The following is an 11,885-nucleotide window of genomic DNA, read 5'->3' as shown; positions in this document are numbered from 1 at the left end:
TGTGAAATCGGTGTTACCTGAAACAAACAGAAATATGACTGTATGCTGTTGATAGGTGGCTGGCTCATCATTCAAATAGTATCTTGTTCTTGCCCATCTTGTTCAATTAATCTCTGCTGTTTTTTTTGTTTGCTTGTTTTGTTTTGTTTTTGACAGGGAGAAAAAGCGCATGTATGTATGTCATAAATACAGGGTTTGGCAGTAAAGCTTGATGCACCATACAGCTGCATTAGTTCAATCAGGTGAACGTCCTGCATGTGCAAGTTAAGGTCACGCCTTAAGAGTATTTGTTGAAATCTACAGTCATTCTCTTTCTTGAGTCTGAGACCAAGGAAGCTGTACACTGTTCTTCTCTCTCCAAAATAAAGTTGGAGGAATAGCATATCAATGGTTTAGGGCACATGTTCCACTGTGTGACCTGGGAGATGTCTTGTGCTAATGACTCTGGAACCATAGGTTGTGTGAATCATCTTACTCTACCTCACCTGAATTCTCCAGAGAGTGAGATTGAGAAAACAAATGTTTTAATTCAAAAAAAAAAAAAAAAAAAAAAAAAAAAAGAGAGAGAGAGAATCTTAAAAAGATAAAAGAAGAGTTTTAATGTGACACCAGATTTTCAACAAAAAATAGAGGCATCCCTACTTAAACTATGGTGTACAAACACTGATTTTGCACACCTAAAACTATTTGACAGTCAAACAGTATAAGACATATTGATAAGGCAATGTAAAATTACTATATACACTTTTGTGTTTTTTTTTTTTTTTTCCATATCTGTCTTATACTTACCTTAAAGTTCTTAAACATAATATTCCTTTTTTTTTTTTTTTTCATATAAAAGAATACAAATTAGAAGTTACGTTTTACTTGGAGAAATACTTACCCCACAGTCTTCAAAGAGGCACGTAATAATCCAGCTTGCCAGCTGAATCTACGCAGATTCTTTGAGCTCTTGGTGATATATACAGTACCATTTGGGACACTCCCCCTGTTAGCCTTCAAAGAGTCATCCTTTGAGTTACTACCCTTCGTCACTGCTTTTTGATTCATTGCCCTTCAAACTATTGAGTAGACCAACATTAGACCAGTGCGGTATTTGCAGCAAGCCAAAATTTAATGAAGTATATTAGTGGAGTAAAATCTGATAAAATAATGGAATGATTCCAGCTTTTTCTGTGTCTTACAAGGCTGTACCAAGGCAAGTGGAGTTCAAGTCTAAAAGCCTGTTTTGTGTTATTCCTTTGAAGTTAAGCGTTAATTTGATTGAGACATAGAGGTAACTAGAGCCAAATGAATAATGAAATTTAAAAAAAAAAAAAAAGAGGAAAAAAAGTGTTGCAAAGTTATTTAGCAAACCATAACAAACCATAATACATTTTAATAAACTATAACTATAACATCAGAACATCAGAGTGAGTGATTCTCACAATCAGATGAATCTAAGGATCCTAAAATATTATGAGAAAATAAGATGTAGTTATCACAGAATCATAGAGTGGCTTGGGTTGGAAGGGACCCTTAAGGATCAGTTCCGACTCTCTTCCATGGGGGCAGGGACACCACAGTTCATCATCAATGAACACCTGCAGCTAAAGCTGAGTATAGACTGTTCTTCACTCAGTTTTTCACTTGAAGTAAGACTGTATCAGATATAAGCCCAAGGCTATACAGCGTATATGTTTAAGGAGAAAGCACATTTTGCTGAAAATTCATTCTGATGAAAAAAATCAGAGCAGCAGTGTTGAGATGAATTAGAAGACTCCGTGTGGGCATGGCAGAGGAAGAGATTTGAGAAATGATCAAAAAGTATTTGCTGCTTTATGAAGTCAGATCCCAGACTATTCAGATATTCAGAAATGGATGTTAACCAGCCATTAGAATTTAAAGGATGATTGGAGGTCAGCTTTTAATTTTCATTCTCCACAGGTCACAGAAACAAGGTCTGTTGTACATGCACAGGCCATTCTCATAGATCTTCTATACCTACCTTTTAACTGTGACAGGTAAATAAACTACCAAATCTGTCTGAAGGAACATTCATGGTCTGTTAGACAATCATAATGCACAATATCAAATATAACTCAATTGTAAAAGGCTCTTTATTGAAAAATAGACTTGATGAGCACTAAAGAAATGAATCCAGCCTCTGTAAGAGTCGTGGGAGGGAATAATAGAAAACCCTAATTTTTACATATTAAGGCAGAGAACACACAGTGGTAGTTGCACCCACTGATGAAGAGGAAAATAAGTTACTTTACCCTTTGTGGTGTGTTTTGTTTTGCTGGAGCCCAGGCATGTTTCTGCAGACCCTGATAACTGGGGTAACTTGGTTCTGCAAGTGGTCACAGATGGGAGAGAATATCTTCTCCAGAAAGTAGTCTGCCACTACACAGGCTTGGATTTGTTTTGCATATTTTTTACACTGAATGTTAGTGCAAAACTGGTTGCAGAATCACTCTGTGAGTAGTCAAAAATTTTGACCAGAACGGGCTATACATGTGTAGTCATCAATGGACAAGTGCTTTTTTGTAACTTTAGATAGAGTGTTGGGCCAGGGGAAGTCAGAGGTGCCTCCTGAAATGGAGAAGCTATGAGTGTAAGCAAGACAAACAGGTTAAACTCTGTTCCAGATCTGTTTTTGTCCCAGGAAAGAGGTCAGCAAGGACTGATGCCCTTTCCTCTGTCAGGCAGTCCATTGTGGAGCTGTTCCTAAACCAGTTCATGGGATTTACCTTTCTTTCCCAAGGTTAGCTTAATCAAAGAGATATTAAGCAGCAGAAAAATCATCTCTTTCCAACATTTCTCCATTCAGATTTTCACATTTCATTTCCTGTGGTTGCTCAGTAGATACTGTGATGGGCTTGAGAGTAATGTTTGCTTATGCTTTGGACTTGTTCATGCCATAGCTTGGTCATCTGTGCCAGGGCAGAGGCTCAGCGGCCTTTAATGAACCAAGATATGGCCAGAACAGCCCCATTTACAGGACTTGAGATGCTTTTTACTCTGCCACGGTATTTGTTGTGCTGGAGATGATCAGCTGTCTGTTGCACATACACAGTCTGAAGCAGATGGTATTGGTGCTAGAACTTTGAAGTCAACCAGCCCCTTGTATTAAACCTCTCAGACAGTCAGTGTGTCTGGCCTAGGGTAAAATTAATGTCTAAGCTTCAGAGCTCAGAGTAGCTGGTATGTCAATGTGTATTGTGTTTGCACAGCAACCTGAGGCAAGAGGAGGCCAAGCACATCTGCCAGTCCATTATGCCCCTTCATAGCTGGCTGGCCCTAGAAACAACTCAGTTTGATGTAATAAAGCCAAGAGTAAAACAGTTTCACATTGTTTCAATGCTTTGTTATTCTTCTCAAATTAAGAAGGTGTGAAATGTGTTAATTTGATTCGTGTCAGTATGGAACAATGCTAGGGCCACATGATGAAATATAACCTTTTCTTTAAGAGAACAGAGTGATTAGTGTACATAGTTCCTGTATCATGCAAAGGAAGGGTCCAGCAATTTGTGTAAATAGAGGGTTTGAAGGACAAACATTGAGACTCGAGTCTGGGAGATAAGAGGAACAAGGAGTTTTTTTTATGAACCTGCTGACTTTTGCATGGGATGCTGCCCAAGCCTCTGATATCCGGCAAAGAGATCCACCAAATAAGGAGAAAGGAGTTGAAGGACGACCGAAAGACAAAGCCTGGGAGGAAGACTACGAGCCTTCAGCACAAGAGACCACCAGAAACTGATACGCATGCGTCCAGAGAGGGTTTGGATTCTGGGAATTAATTATAATAACCCTGCCTTTTCTAGGAATAGTGATGAATATGTATTAGTCTAGGAGCATAAAAAACAGCCACCTGATGTAACAGGTGTGTGTCTTGGTGGAGCAGAGACTCCCAGCGCACCCAGGGCTGTTTGCTTGCCTCTATTCACTTAATAAATTACAAACTTTAATTAGAATCCTATCTGGAACTCAATCATTTATCACAGAAGGCAACTAGAAAAAAAAGATTATATGAAGAGAAAATATAATTTTTCTTTATATTGTATTTTGTTCCTGGTTTTGAGATTATCTAGATATACCTGGAGAAGGTTTAAAAAATTCAAAGATTGTAACTGTTTACTTCTGCCATAGTAAAGTGAGTGGCAATCATTGTTTCAGTCATATTTCTCTTTTGTGCACAGACAGAATTCCTTTTCCTGTTGTGAGACTCATGTTCTTCAAAATAATATTTTACAGCATCATACATGCCACAAATTTTGTTTTTATCTGAAATAAAATAGATCTCGTTATACAAGCTAGAATATATAGGCTAGCACTTTTTCACTTTTTTTTTTTTTTTTTTAGCATAAGTAATACATGTTTGAGTCAAACCAGATATATATTAAATACCTATGGTAGTTGCTGAAAAACACACATGGCTATTTTTCACATACTCTCTTCATCAGAAGAATCCACAGCTTGCATTTGGCATTCTCTTTTACCAGCTAATTAATATGAAAATTCTGCCTCTGCCAGTAACTTTACTGTATCAGACGGTATTTCATATTGATATTGCAAGACACCTCATGAGCCTGCTTTATTTAGCAATTTTAAAAGTTCAAGGTTCTGTAATTTACAGTTTTTCACTCATATCTCAGCATCTGGGAAAGCTTTTCAATCTGCAGTTCTGAAATAACACTAGTGTTCCCAGTAGTTACCTTTTCCCCCCCAAAAAAAGAGTAAGAGGAAAAGCAGGGTGAGTCATCAAAGGGTTGAAAATTTTTTCCTTAAAAAAAAATGTATTTTTTAATGGGTCTGTGGATTCTGGATATTATGTGATGCCAAATTGGATGGGCTGCTTTTTTCTCCACAATCCCTCAGCTATGCCTTCCCACCACCTCCTCCACAACATCTGAGAGGTGGTTTAGGGGACTACATCATCAGCAAGCTTACTTTAGCAAAAATTTTCCCCTTGATTTAGGTCCCAGTGAATTGCTCATCACCCAGTAATAATGACAGCATAAGGGAAGGAGCAGAAACACATGGAAGGAAGGAGACAATGGGAGCATCATCATCCCCTTAATTGCCTTTGACTGGCTCATCCATGTCCTAAAACTGCACTCTTAATTCCTTCATAAAATCAAATGCAAGAGAGAAACAGGAGGTGAGGCTCAGGTTTTACCTGTCCTAATGTCAAGTTGTCCTGTGCCCATACTCAGAACAATGAATATTTTAAAATGGGAGGTAGACTACAGTGTTACTTAGACACTTCAGAAATGATTGCCATTATTTTTACTTGATTTAATAGAACAATTGCCTGTCCACTTAGTTCTGCAGACTACTACATTTAATAATTACTTTGCAGTGGTTTTATTATTAAAAATAGAACAAATAGAGGCTATCCACCTAAATACCATCACCATAAAAGTTTTATTTTATTCTGATGAGGGATAAAACAGAATAAGAAACTTGTGCTACTTCACTACTCCCATACAAAATGGCATTTTTCTTGAGATCTACACAAAGCTCATGTAGGTAAAGCCAAAAGAGATTGAGTACCTAATTACATACAAATATCCTTCTAATGCAGATCCCTATCCTCGTCTGCTTCATGCTTGAGAATCTATCACCTTTCTTTAGGGCACTAAAATCATGGCTTTATTGTAGGTATACTGCATTAGGAAAGGGGAAAGCTCAACAATACTAAAGATACGTCTATTGCTTTTTAAGGTAGAGGCTATTTTAGCTTATCCTTCTGATTTATTAAGTCCCTCCTAAAAGTAAATCATACCTGGAGCTGATATTAAGAATATAACAGTTAAAACTTTTTAGGTTTTGATCTCCAGTTTTTCCCTTACAAAATCTGTGAGAATGTGCTCTCTTTTGTCCTCTGTAATTGCCAATGGGAATGTCAGTGGGGAGAAAGATGTAATTTCCAAAATAACTTTCACTTAAGGGGAGGAATATCTGCCAAAGAAGAGAATGGTGTTGGTTGGGTTGTGTCTGATGAAGAAAAGAAATGGGTGGTCAGCTTTGAACTCATAAGAAATTGGGCGACTCAAAGGCATTGCAACAACCTGTGTGGCAGCAACCGCTTCAGTGCCCTCTTCATTCACTTCCACAGATGACTTATGAATGGCCTTGGACATAACCAGACCATCTTTCCTAGAGATTCCTGATAAATCCGCTTTTCCCCAGTCAAAAACATTCATCACTCCCATCTCCTGGAGAGTTTTGTTGAGAACGTAACTTTCGTCCATCTTGAACTGGGGCAGGTATACCTTCACTGTCAGCTGTTGCATCTTATCCAGGCTGGTCCATTCTGCTAGTTTTTCATATGTGAGGGTGTTTTCAAGCTGTAGGGGGTTATTGATAATAATAATAACACTGTAATGAATGAAAGGAAAAGATAAAAAGGTTCTGTTTTCCCCAGTGGTTATCTGACCATACTGGAGCAATGTTAAAGTATTGCTCTGTATTCATCCCTTTATGTATTTAACTAGAAAGTAAAGAAGGTATTACCTGTTCCAGGCCAGTGAAGTCTTCACACACAATTTCAGGAAGAAGAATAAGCATGCTCAGTTCATTATTAAAGTAAGGGAGTTCTATCACTTTAATTTTTGGTTCCTCTATGATGGCCAGCTTAAAATAACCTTCCTGAAACATCATCTGCACTGTCTTTATCTCATTCTGGAACACAAGAAACAGATGGAACAGAAAATACAGAAATGTTCACCCTGGTTGTGATTGGTTTCAGTACTGAAATTAGAGTTCAGTACAGAAAACACTGTTTACTCTGACCAGAGCTTAGTGTACTTGTAGAATTGGCATGTTCCTTTCTCTTAACTGTAGCTCCAAAGAAGTTATCCAATTTAAACAGTGTAAAAACTACTTTTCCATTTGGACTTGTGACAGTTTACTTTACTTAGAACTCTCTCTTTAATTTCTTCTTCTTTTCTGGCATGTCAAATGAGAAACAAATCCATGAACGTTATTGAAAATGTCCCTTGGATTAAAATAAAATAATTAATTGTATCAAACATGAACTGAAATTCTTCATGAATAATTGAAATTCTTCATGAACTCTGAGATAATTTGGCTCTAAACATTTCTTTTTTCCTGCAAACAAACATTTTTCTGTTTGCAAATAGTAAAAGAAGAATAGATTCCTTGAATTCAGTTCCAAAAGCAAGCTATTTTGAAATAGCTTTTAGTTGTGAAATCTCCAAAGCCAGAGCACATACTCAGTGACTTTGACACAGCTGGAATCTCATCTACACAAGAACCACTTCTGATGTGAAATGATAGAAAAAATGTCATATTTGATTATCAAACCAGAGAGAAGGTGTAGGACTCTAGTGTTTTAGCTGAAGAACAATGTTTTGTCTTGAGATAACAAAGGAGGAAAGCTTCCATCTGTTGTTACAGAAGACAGGCGTCTGACTTCCATCCCCCCAGCTGCTTCATTTCCTGCCCATACTGTACCTTGTTCAGTCTGAAATATGTTTCCTTGGTATCTTCTTTCTTAAATTCTACTGCCCACTTTCCTTTAAAATATATGGCATTGACCAGCACAAGTACAGTGGAGGGATCAATAGACCCAGCAGCAAATAGGTCTTTGATTTTACCTTTAAAAATAATGAATTAGGAAGAATTTTTACTTTTGTTTTTTTTGTTTGTTTGTTTCAGGTAATCAGTTGTATTTAACTATTAATAATTACTCCCATATAACTGATAAGTAGTATAGTGGCTTCAAGTAAATAGCAAAAAGTTTATGTAGAGCTTCTGAAGCCAGGAACTCAAGGCATTTTTGTGCTTTTTCCTATACTTATTTCCTATTAAGCAAATAAACAAATACATAAATTATGCAGTAAGTGTTTAATATATAAAAATATGGCTACATAGGGGAAAAAAAGATGGAAACTGAAATTTAGATCCAATATTCCTAATGGTTTGTATGCAACCAAACAACTTGCACATATTCTTTACCTTTTGTCTCATTTTCCACCCAGAAGTTGATTTTCTCTCTGGCTTCTTCCTTAGTATATTTAAAATCAACTGCTTCTAGTTCTGCTCTATAGAACTTCTTTGTGGAATCCAAATATTGCTGGAAAGCAGAAATAGTAGAATTTCATCACAACATGATAATTTTTTTAAGATTGATAATTTCATGGCTTCAAGATAATTATGTGTTGTAGATCAACAAGAAATAAATGAGTAAAAAAGGCATATATAAAAAAATATTTGAATTAACTCAAGATACAATTTTTAGAGAGATATTATTTTTAATAACCCATGCTTGCAAATATATTTTTTCTTTATTTTCAATCTGTACTGAGCAGCAGAAATGTCTCATCACAGTAAAAAGTACCTAAAACCAAAGCCTGGTACCTTTCCCTAAGCTTATATGTCATTGTTATGTTGCCTGTCTTCTCCCACCTACCAAATTAAAAAAAATTGTCTTATTTTGGAAAAATTAACCATGATATATAACATCACAGTGAGATATGCTTTACTCTGCATAGGTATATACATGGTAAAACTTATATCTTGTATTAATTATAAAACTTTTCCAGGCTGCTGGGCACCTTCTTCTGGCTTTGAATTTTCTCCCCATGCCTAGAAAGCAAAGTTTTGGAAGCAAAAAAATATCTTGACTTGAAAGCAGAAAGGTGGTTACAGAGCTAATACAGCACTGTTCCTACCAACACACTTGCATACACCTTAGATCTGGTTTCTTGAGGAAATTACCTGAATGCAGTTGCACTGCCTGGACTGTCAGTGTTCCTCAGTAAATTTCTGGGCTGCTAAAATGGACAGCATAGCCACTCACCTGGAAGAACGGGTAAGTGATTTCTCCAAAGAGCCTGTTGGCAGTGGTGAGAAAGCAGCCTGGGCTGGGTTCACCGACTGCAGCTAACAGTGCCTGGAACTGGGAATGGACTCCTCCAGCTTCTTCGCACTTCAAACAGGAAAATGTAAGTTTCTTAGTAGGTTTGCACTTTCTAGTGCAGAGCTGCACCTGCGGGTGAGTTGTAGCCTCTCTGTGTATGAGAAGCCTGATATTGGCGTTGGAATAAATTAATCAGGACACCACCTCTAACCCTGTACCTTATGTACAGAGTGACAAAATGATTCCTCTTCAGGCCCATGCTAGTCCACTTCCAAACCACATTGTATGGTACAGTGATCACTCTGTGCACACTGAGAAAAATCTGCTAGCTTAGATCCTGAGAGGAGCAAGCTCCAATGTGCCTCTGGCATGCCCTGTCGACAAACCTTTGCAGCTGCCAATTTAAGCACTTATAATGGTTTTTTGTTGTTGTTGTTTTGTTTGTTTTTTTGTTTGTTAGAAACCTGTAATGAGTAGGCTTAGCTGATGAAAAGTGTGATTTCACAAGGCCTCTTATATAAATAATAATAATAATAATTAATAAATAATAAAAAAAAAAACATTAATAAGCAGGTCTGAGAATCTAGACAGAGAGACTGCTCAGCCCTGCTATGCTTTCTGATTAAGAGATGGGTTGCATGGAAAACAGCTGACAAATCAGCACCTGTTGTTTCATCTCAGAGCCGCCACTGTCTTACCTTCTCAGAAGGATATCTTGTTCTCTGGTTTGTATCACTCAAAACTTCACCAAAATGAAATACCTGCAAAGTAAATATTGGGTGAATGCAACTATGGGACGGTACCTCAAAGCTGACAGAGAGTTGCAGACATATCCCAGACACATTAAGTGGGGAAAGTCCAGTTCATCCCTTATGATGAGATCCTTGCAAATGAACAATAATATTTTTAGAGGGTGAACTCATGAAATTTCACAATCTTTCCTCTTGAGAAAGAAGAACTTGGGTCTTCTTGGGCAGAGAAGGTAGAAGGTCATACTAAAGGGAACCACTACTTCTGAGCCTTGGACAGATGAGTGATACATTCAAAACACTTCTGAGAAGTTCTATGATTCTATGTTGGTTTTGTTTTATCACTAATATATTCATTGACTGAGCAATAGCTATAACAGAGTTTAGTTGGAAAAAAGTAACAATACTATTAGAAAAAGCACAAGATTTATATATATATATTTCAAGACACCATGTGTGTTGCGTAATCTGTCTTTGGAAGTATAGGAACTGTATCAGACTGTACTACCATCCAAGAGTGCCATGAGAGCAAAGAACACCCACCTTCTCTATCTGTTTGAGTGTGTTGCCCCTGGCACCGAGGAGAACCATTCCAAAGGCAGCTGAGAGACTCAGTGGTGAGAAAAATATGTTTTCATTTCTTTTCATTTTGCTCAGCTCTTTGAAAAAGTCAAGACAGAACTTGGCATTGGCTGCACAAAGTGAGCCCATCGTGCTGTCAATGCCTGCAACAAGGGAAACAAAGATTTAGTTTTCCAGTCCTTATGCCTGTTAATGTTAGATACTATGGTAGAGCATAGAAGGGTTTTCTGGAGTAGCGTGGCTGAATTGCTCACAGAAGATTTCTGACTAGCCATGTCTGGGATTTCACAGTGAAACTGAGCTTGAAAAAATTAATCTGAAAATCAGCAGCCTGAATGGCAGAAGAAACACATTTATAGAAACAGTATTCTAGGTTCAGCTGTTTCTTATCCCAGGCAATAGTTACACCTTTGTAAATCAGGCCTAACCTTGTCCTAACCACAGTGCCAGCTCACTTTATGGCCTGAGCTTTCTTGCCTCAAGTCATGTACGCATAGTACTTACTAATTACTCTCCTTAATGACACCTTATGCTCTGGATCTCTCTAAAAAATTGTGCATATTAATCAACTCTGCCTCACATACCGTGTCTTTCCAAGGACGGTTGCTTAAAAAGCATTCTACAGAAAAGTGAACTACAGAAAAGCTGACTTAGCAATATTTTAAACAAAGGCACATTGTGCATTATTGGAAAATTCCAGTCATATACGTTATTTCATCTGCCACTTTCACACTTTTCCTTGATATATACTTCAGTTATGATCAAACTTATTACTAGGAGGTATTCTTGAATGTCCTGCAAAACTTATCACATTCTTAGACTCAGGATAGAGTAAGTCCCATTTTTATGAAAGTCTTTTCCCTATGTTTTCATACAGTAATGTGATATAGAGATTTCTGATCACTGATATCTGATGAGAAATTCAACTCAGCATTTTATAGATTCCAGCTATTCTTTGTTTTGATTGTTATTGCATCTGAATAACTTTTTCCACCCATGCAGAAGATACCTTTCCCCCCTTCCACAGGAAAAATTAAATTATCGGTATATATATTTAAAATACAGCCCGGTATAGAAAGATTGTACTTTCATAAATTACCAACCTGGGTCATGCAGAAAAAGTGAGAAATTGTTTGGTTTTGATCTTTTTTAGAAACACAGCTGGTACAAGTTAAGCACAGCTTTATCACACACCTCATAAATTTTAATACAATCCAAAGCATTGCATAGCATCTTGAAAATAATCTTACTTCTTCAAGGTGATACATACAGTATATTTGTGCTAGGCAGATGTGTACATCGCTAACGTATATATTAATCTTTAGACACGTCCTCGACATATCATCTGTAATCTGAAGGTTAGAATTAAAAGTCAGGGAGATAGTTACCTTCTCCTCAGGAGCGATGGTGTCAATTTGACTGTAAGGCTTGATGTCAGGGCTGCTAGAGCAATGGAATATTAAGCCATTGCCACGCCCAGTGGCAGCATAATTTTCATTCATGACGAATCACATTCCTGTCTGTTGCAAGCAGTTAGGATAATTAGGGGACCTTTAGTGGGATCTTGAACTTTTTCTTATCTCCGGGAATTCAGAAAGAAGTCACAATTTTAAATGCATCCTGTTACATAAATTAAAAATAAAATAAAATAAAATAAAATAAAATAAAATAAAATAAAATAA

General features: G+C 37.1%; 1 protein-coding gene across 2 annotated transcripts in view; it reads right to left on the bottom strand.

Annotated features, from left to right (window-relative positions):
• Positions 1–4,607: 4,607 nt before the first annotated feature.
• LOC118162901 (serpin B4-like) overlaps positions 4,608–11,885 on the bottom strand; it is an 8,351-nt gene continuing 1,073 nt past the window's right edge. The window contains exons 3-10 of one of the 2 annotated variants that reach the window (XM_035319340.1): positions 11,592–11,723; positions 10,165–10,346; positions 9,571–9,633; positions 8,813–8,941; positions 7,969–8,086; positions 7,465–7,607; positions 6,502–6,669; positions 4,608–6,335 (exon numbers count right to left, since the gene is read on the bottom strand). In XM_035319340.1, the coding sequence (XP_035175231.1) occupies positions 5,931–6,335; positions 6,502–6,669; positions 7,465–7,607; positions 7,969–8,086; positions 8,813–8,941; positions 9,571–9,633; positions 10,165–10,332 (1,194 nt within the window). In that variant the 5' untranslated portion in view covers positions 10,333–10,346; positions 11,592–11,723 and the 3' untranslated portion in view covers positions 4,608–5,930. The remainder of the gene's footprint in view (positions 6,336–6,501; positions 6,670–7,464; positions 7,608–7,968; positions 8,087–8,812; positions 8,942–9,570; positions 9,634–10,164; positions 10,347–11,591; positions 11,724–11,885) is intronic. The other variant, XM_035319341.1, reaches the window with a different exon arrangement.

The sequence above is a fragment of the Oxyura jamaicensis genome, chromosome 2 (assembly GCF_011077185.1).
Source record: "Oxyura jamaicensis isolate SHBP4307 breed ruddy duck chromosome 2, BPBGC_Ojam_1.0, whole genome shotgun sequence".
Taxonomy (NCBI): domain Eukaryota; kingdom Metazoa; phylum Chordata; class Aves; order Anseriformes; family Anatidae; genus Oxyura; species Oxyura jamaicensis.
Note: the sequence above shows the minus strand (reverse complement) of the source record. Positions and strands in the feature narration are given on the sequence as shown.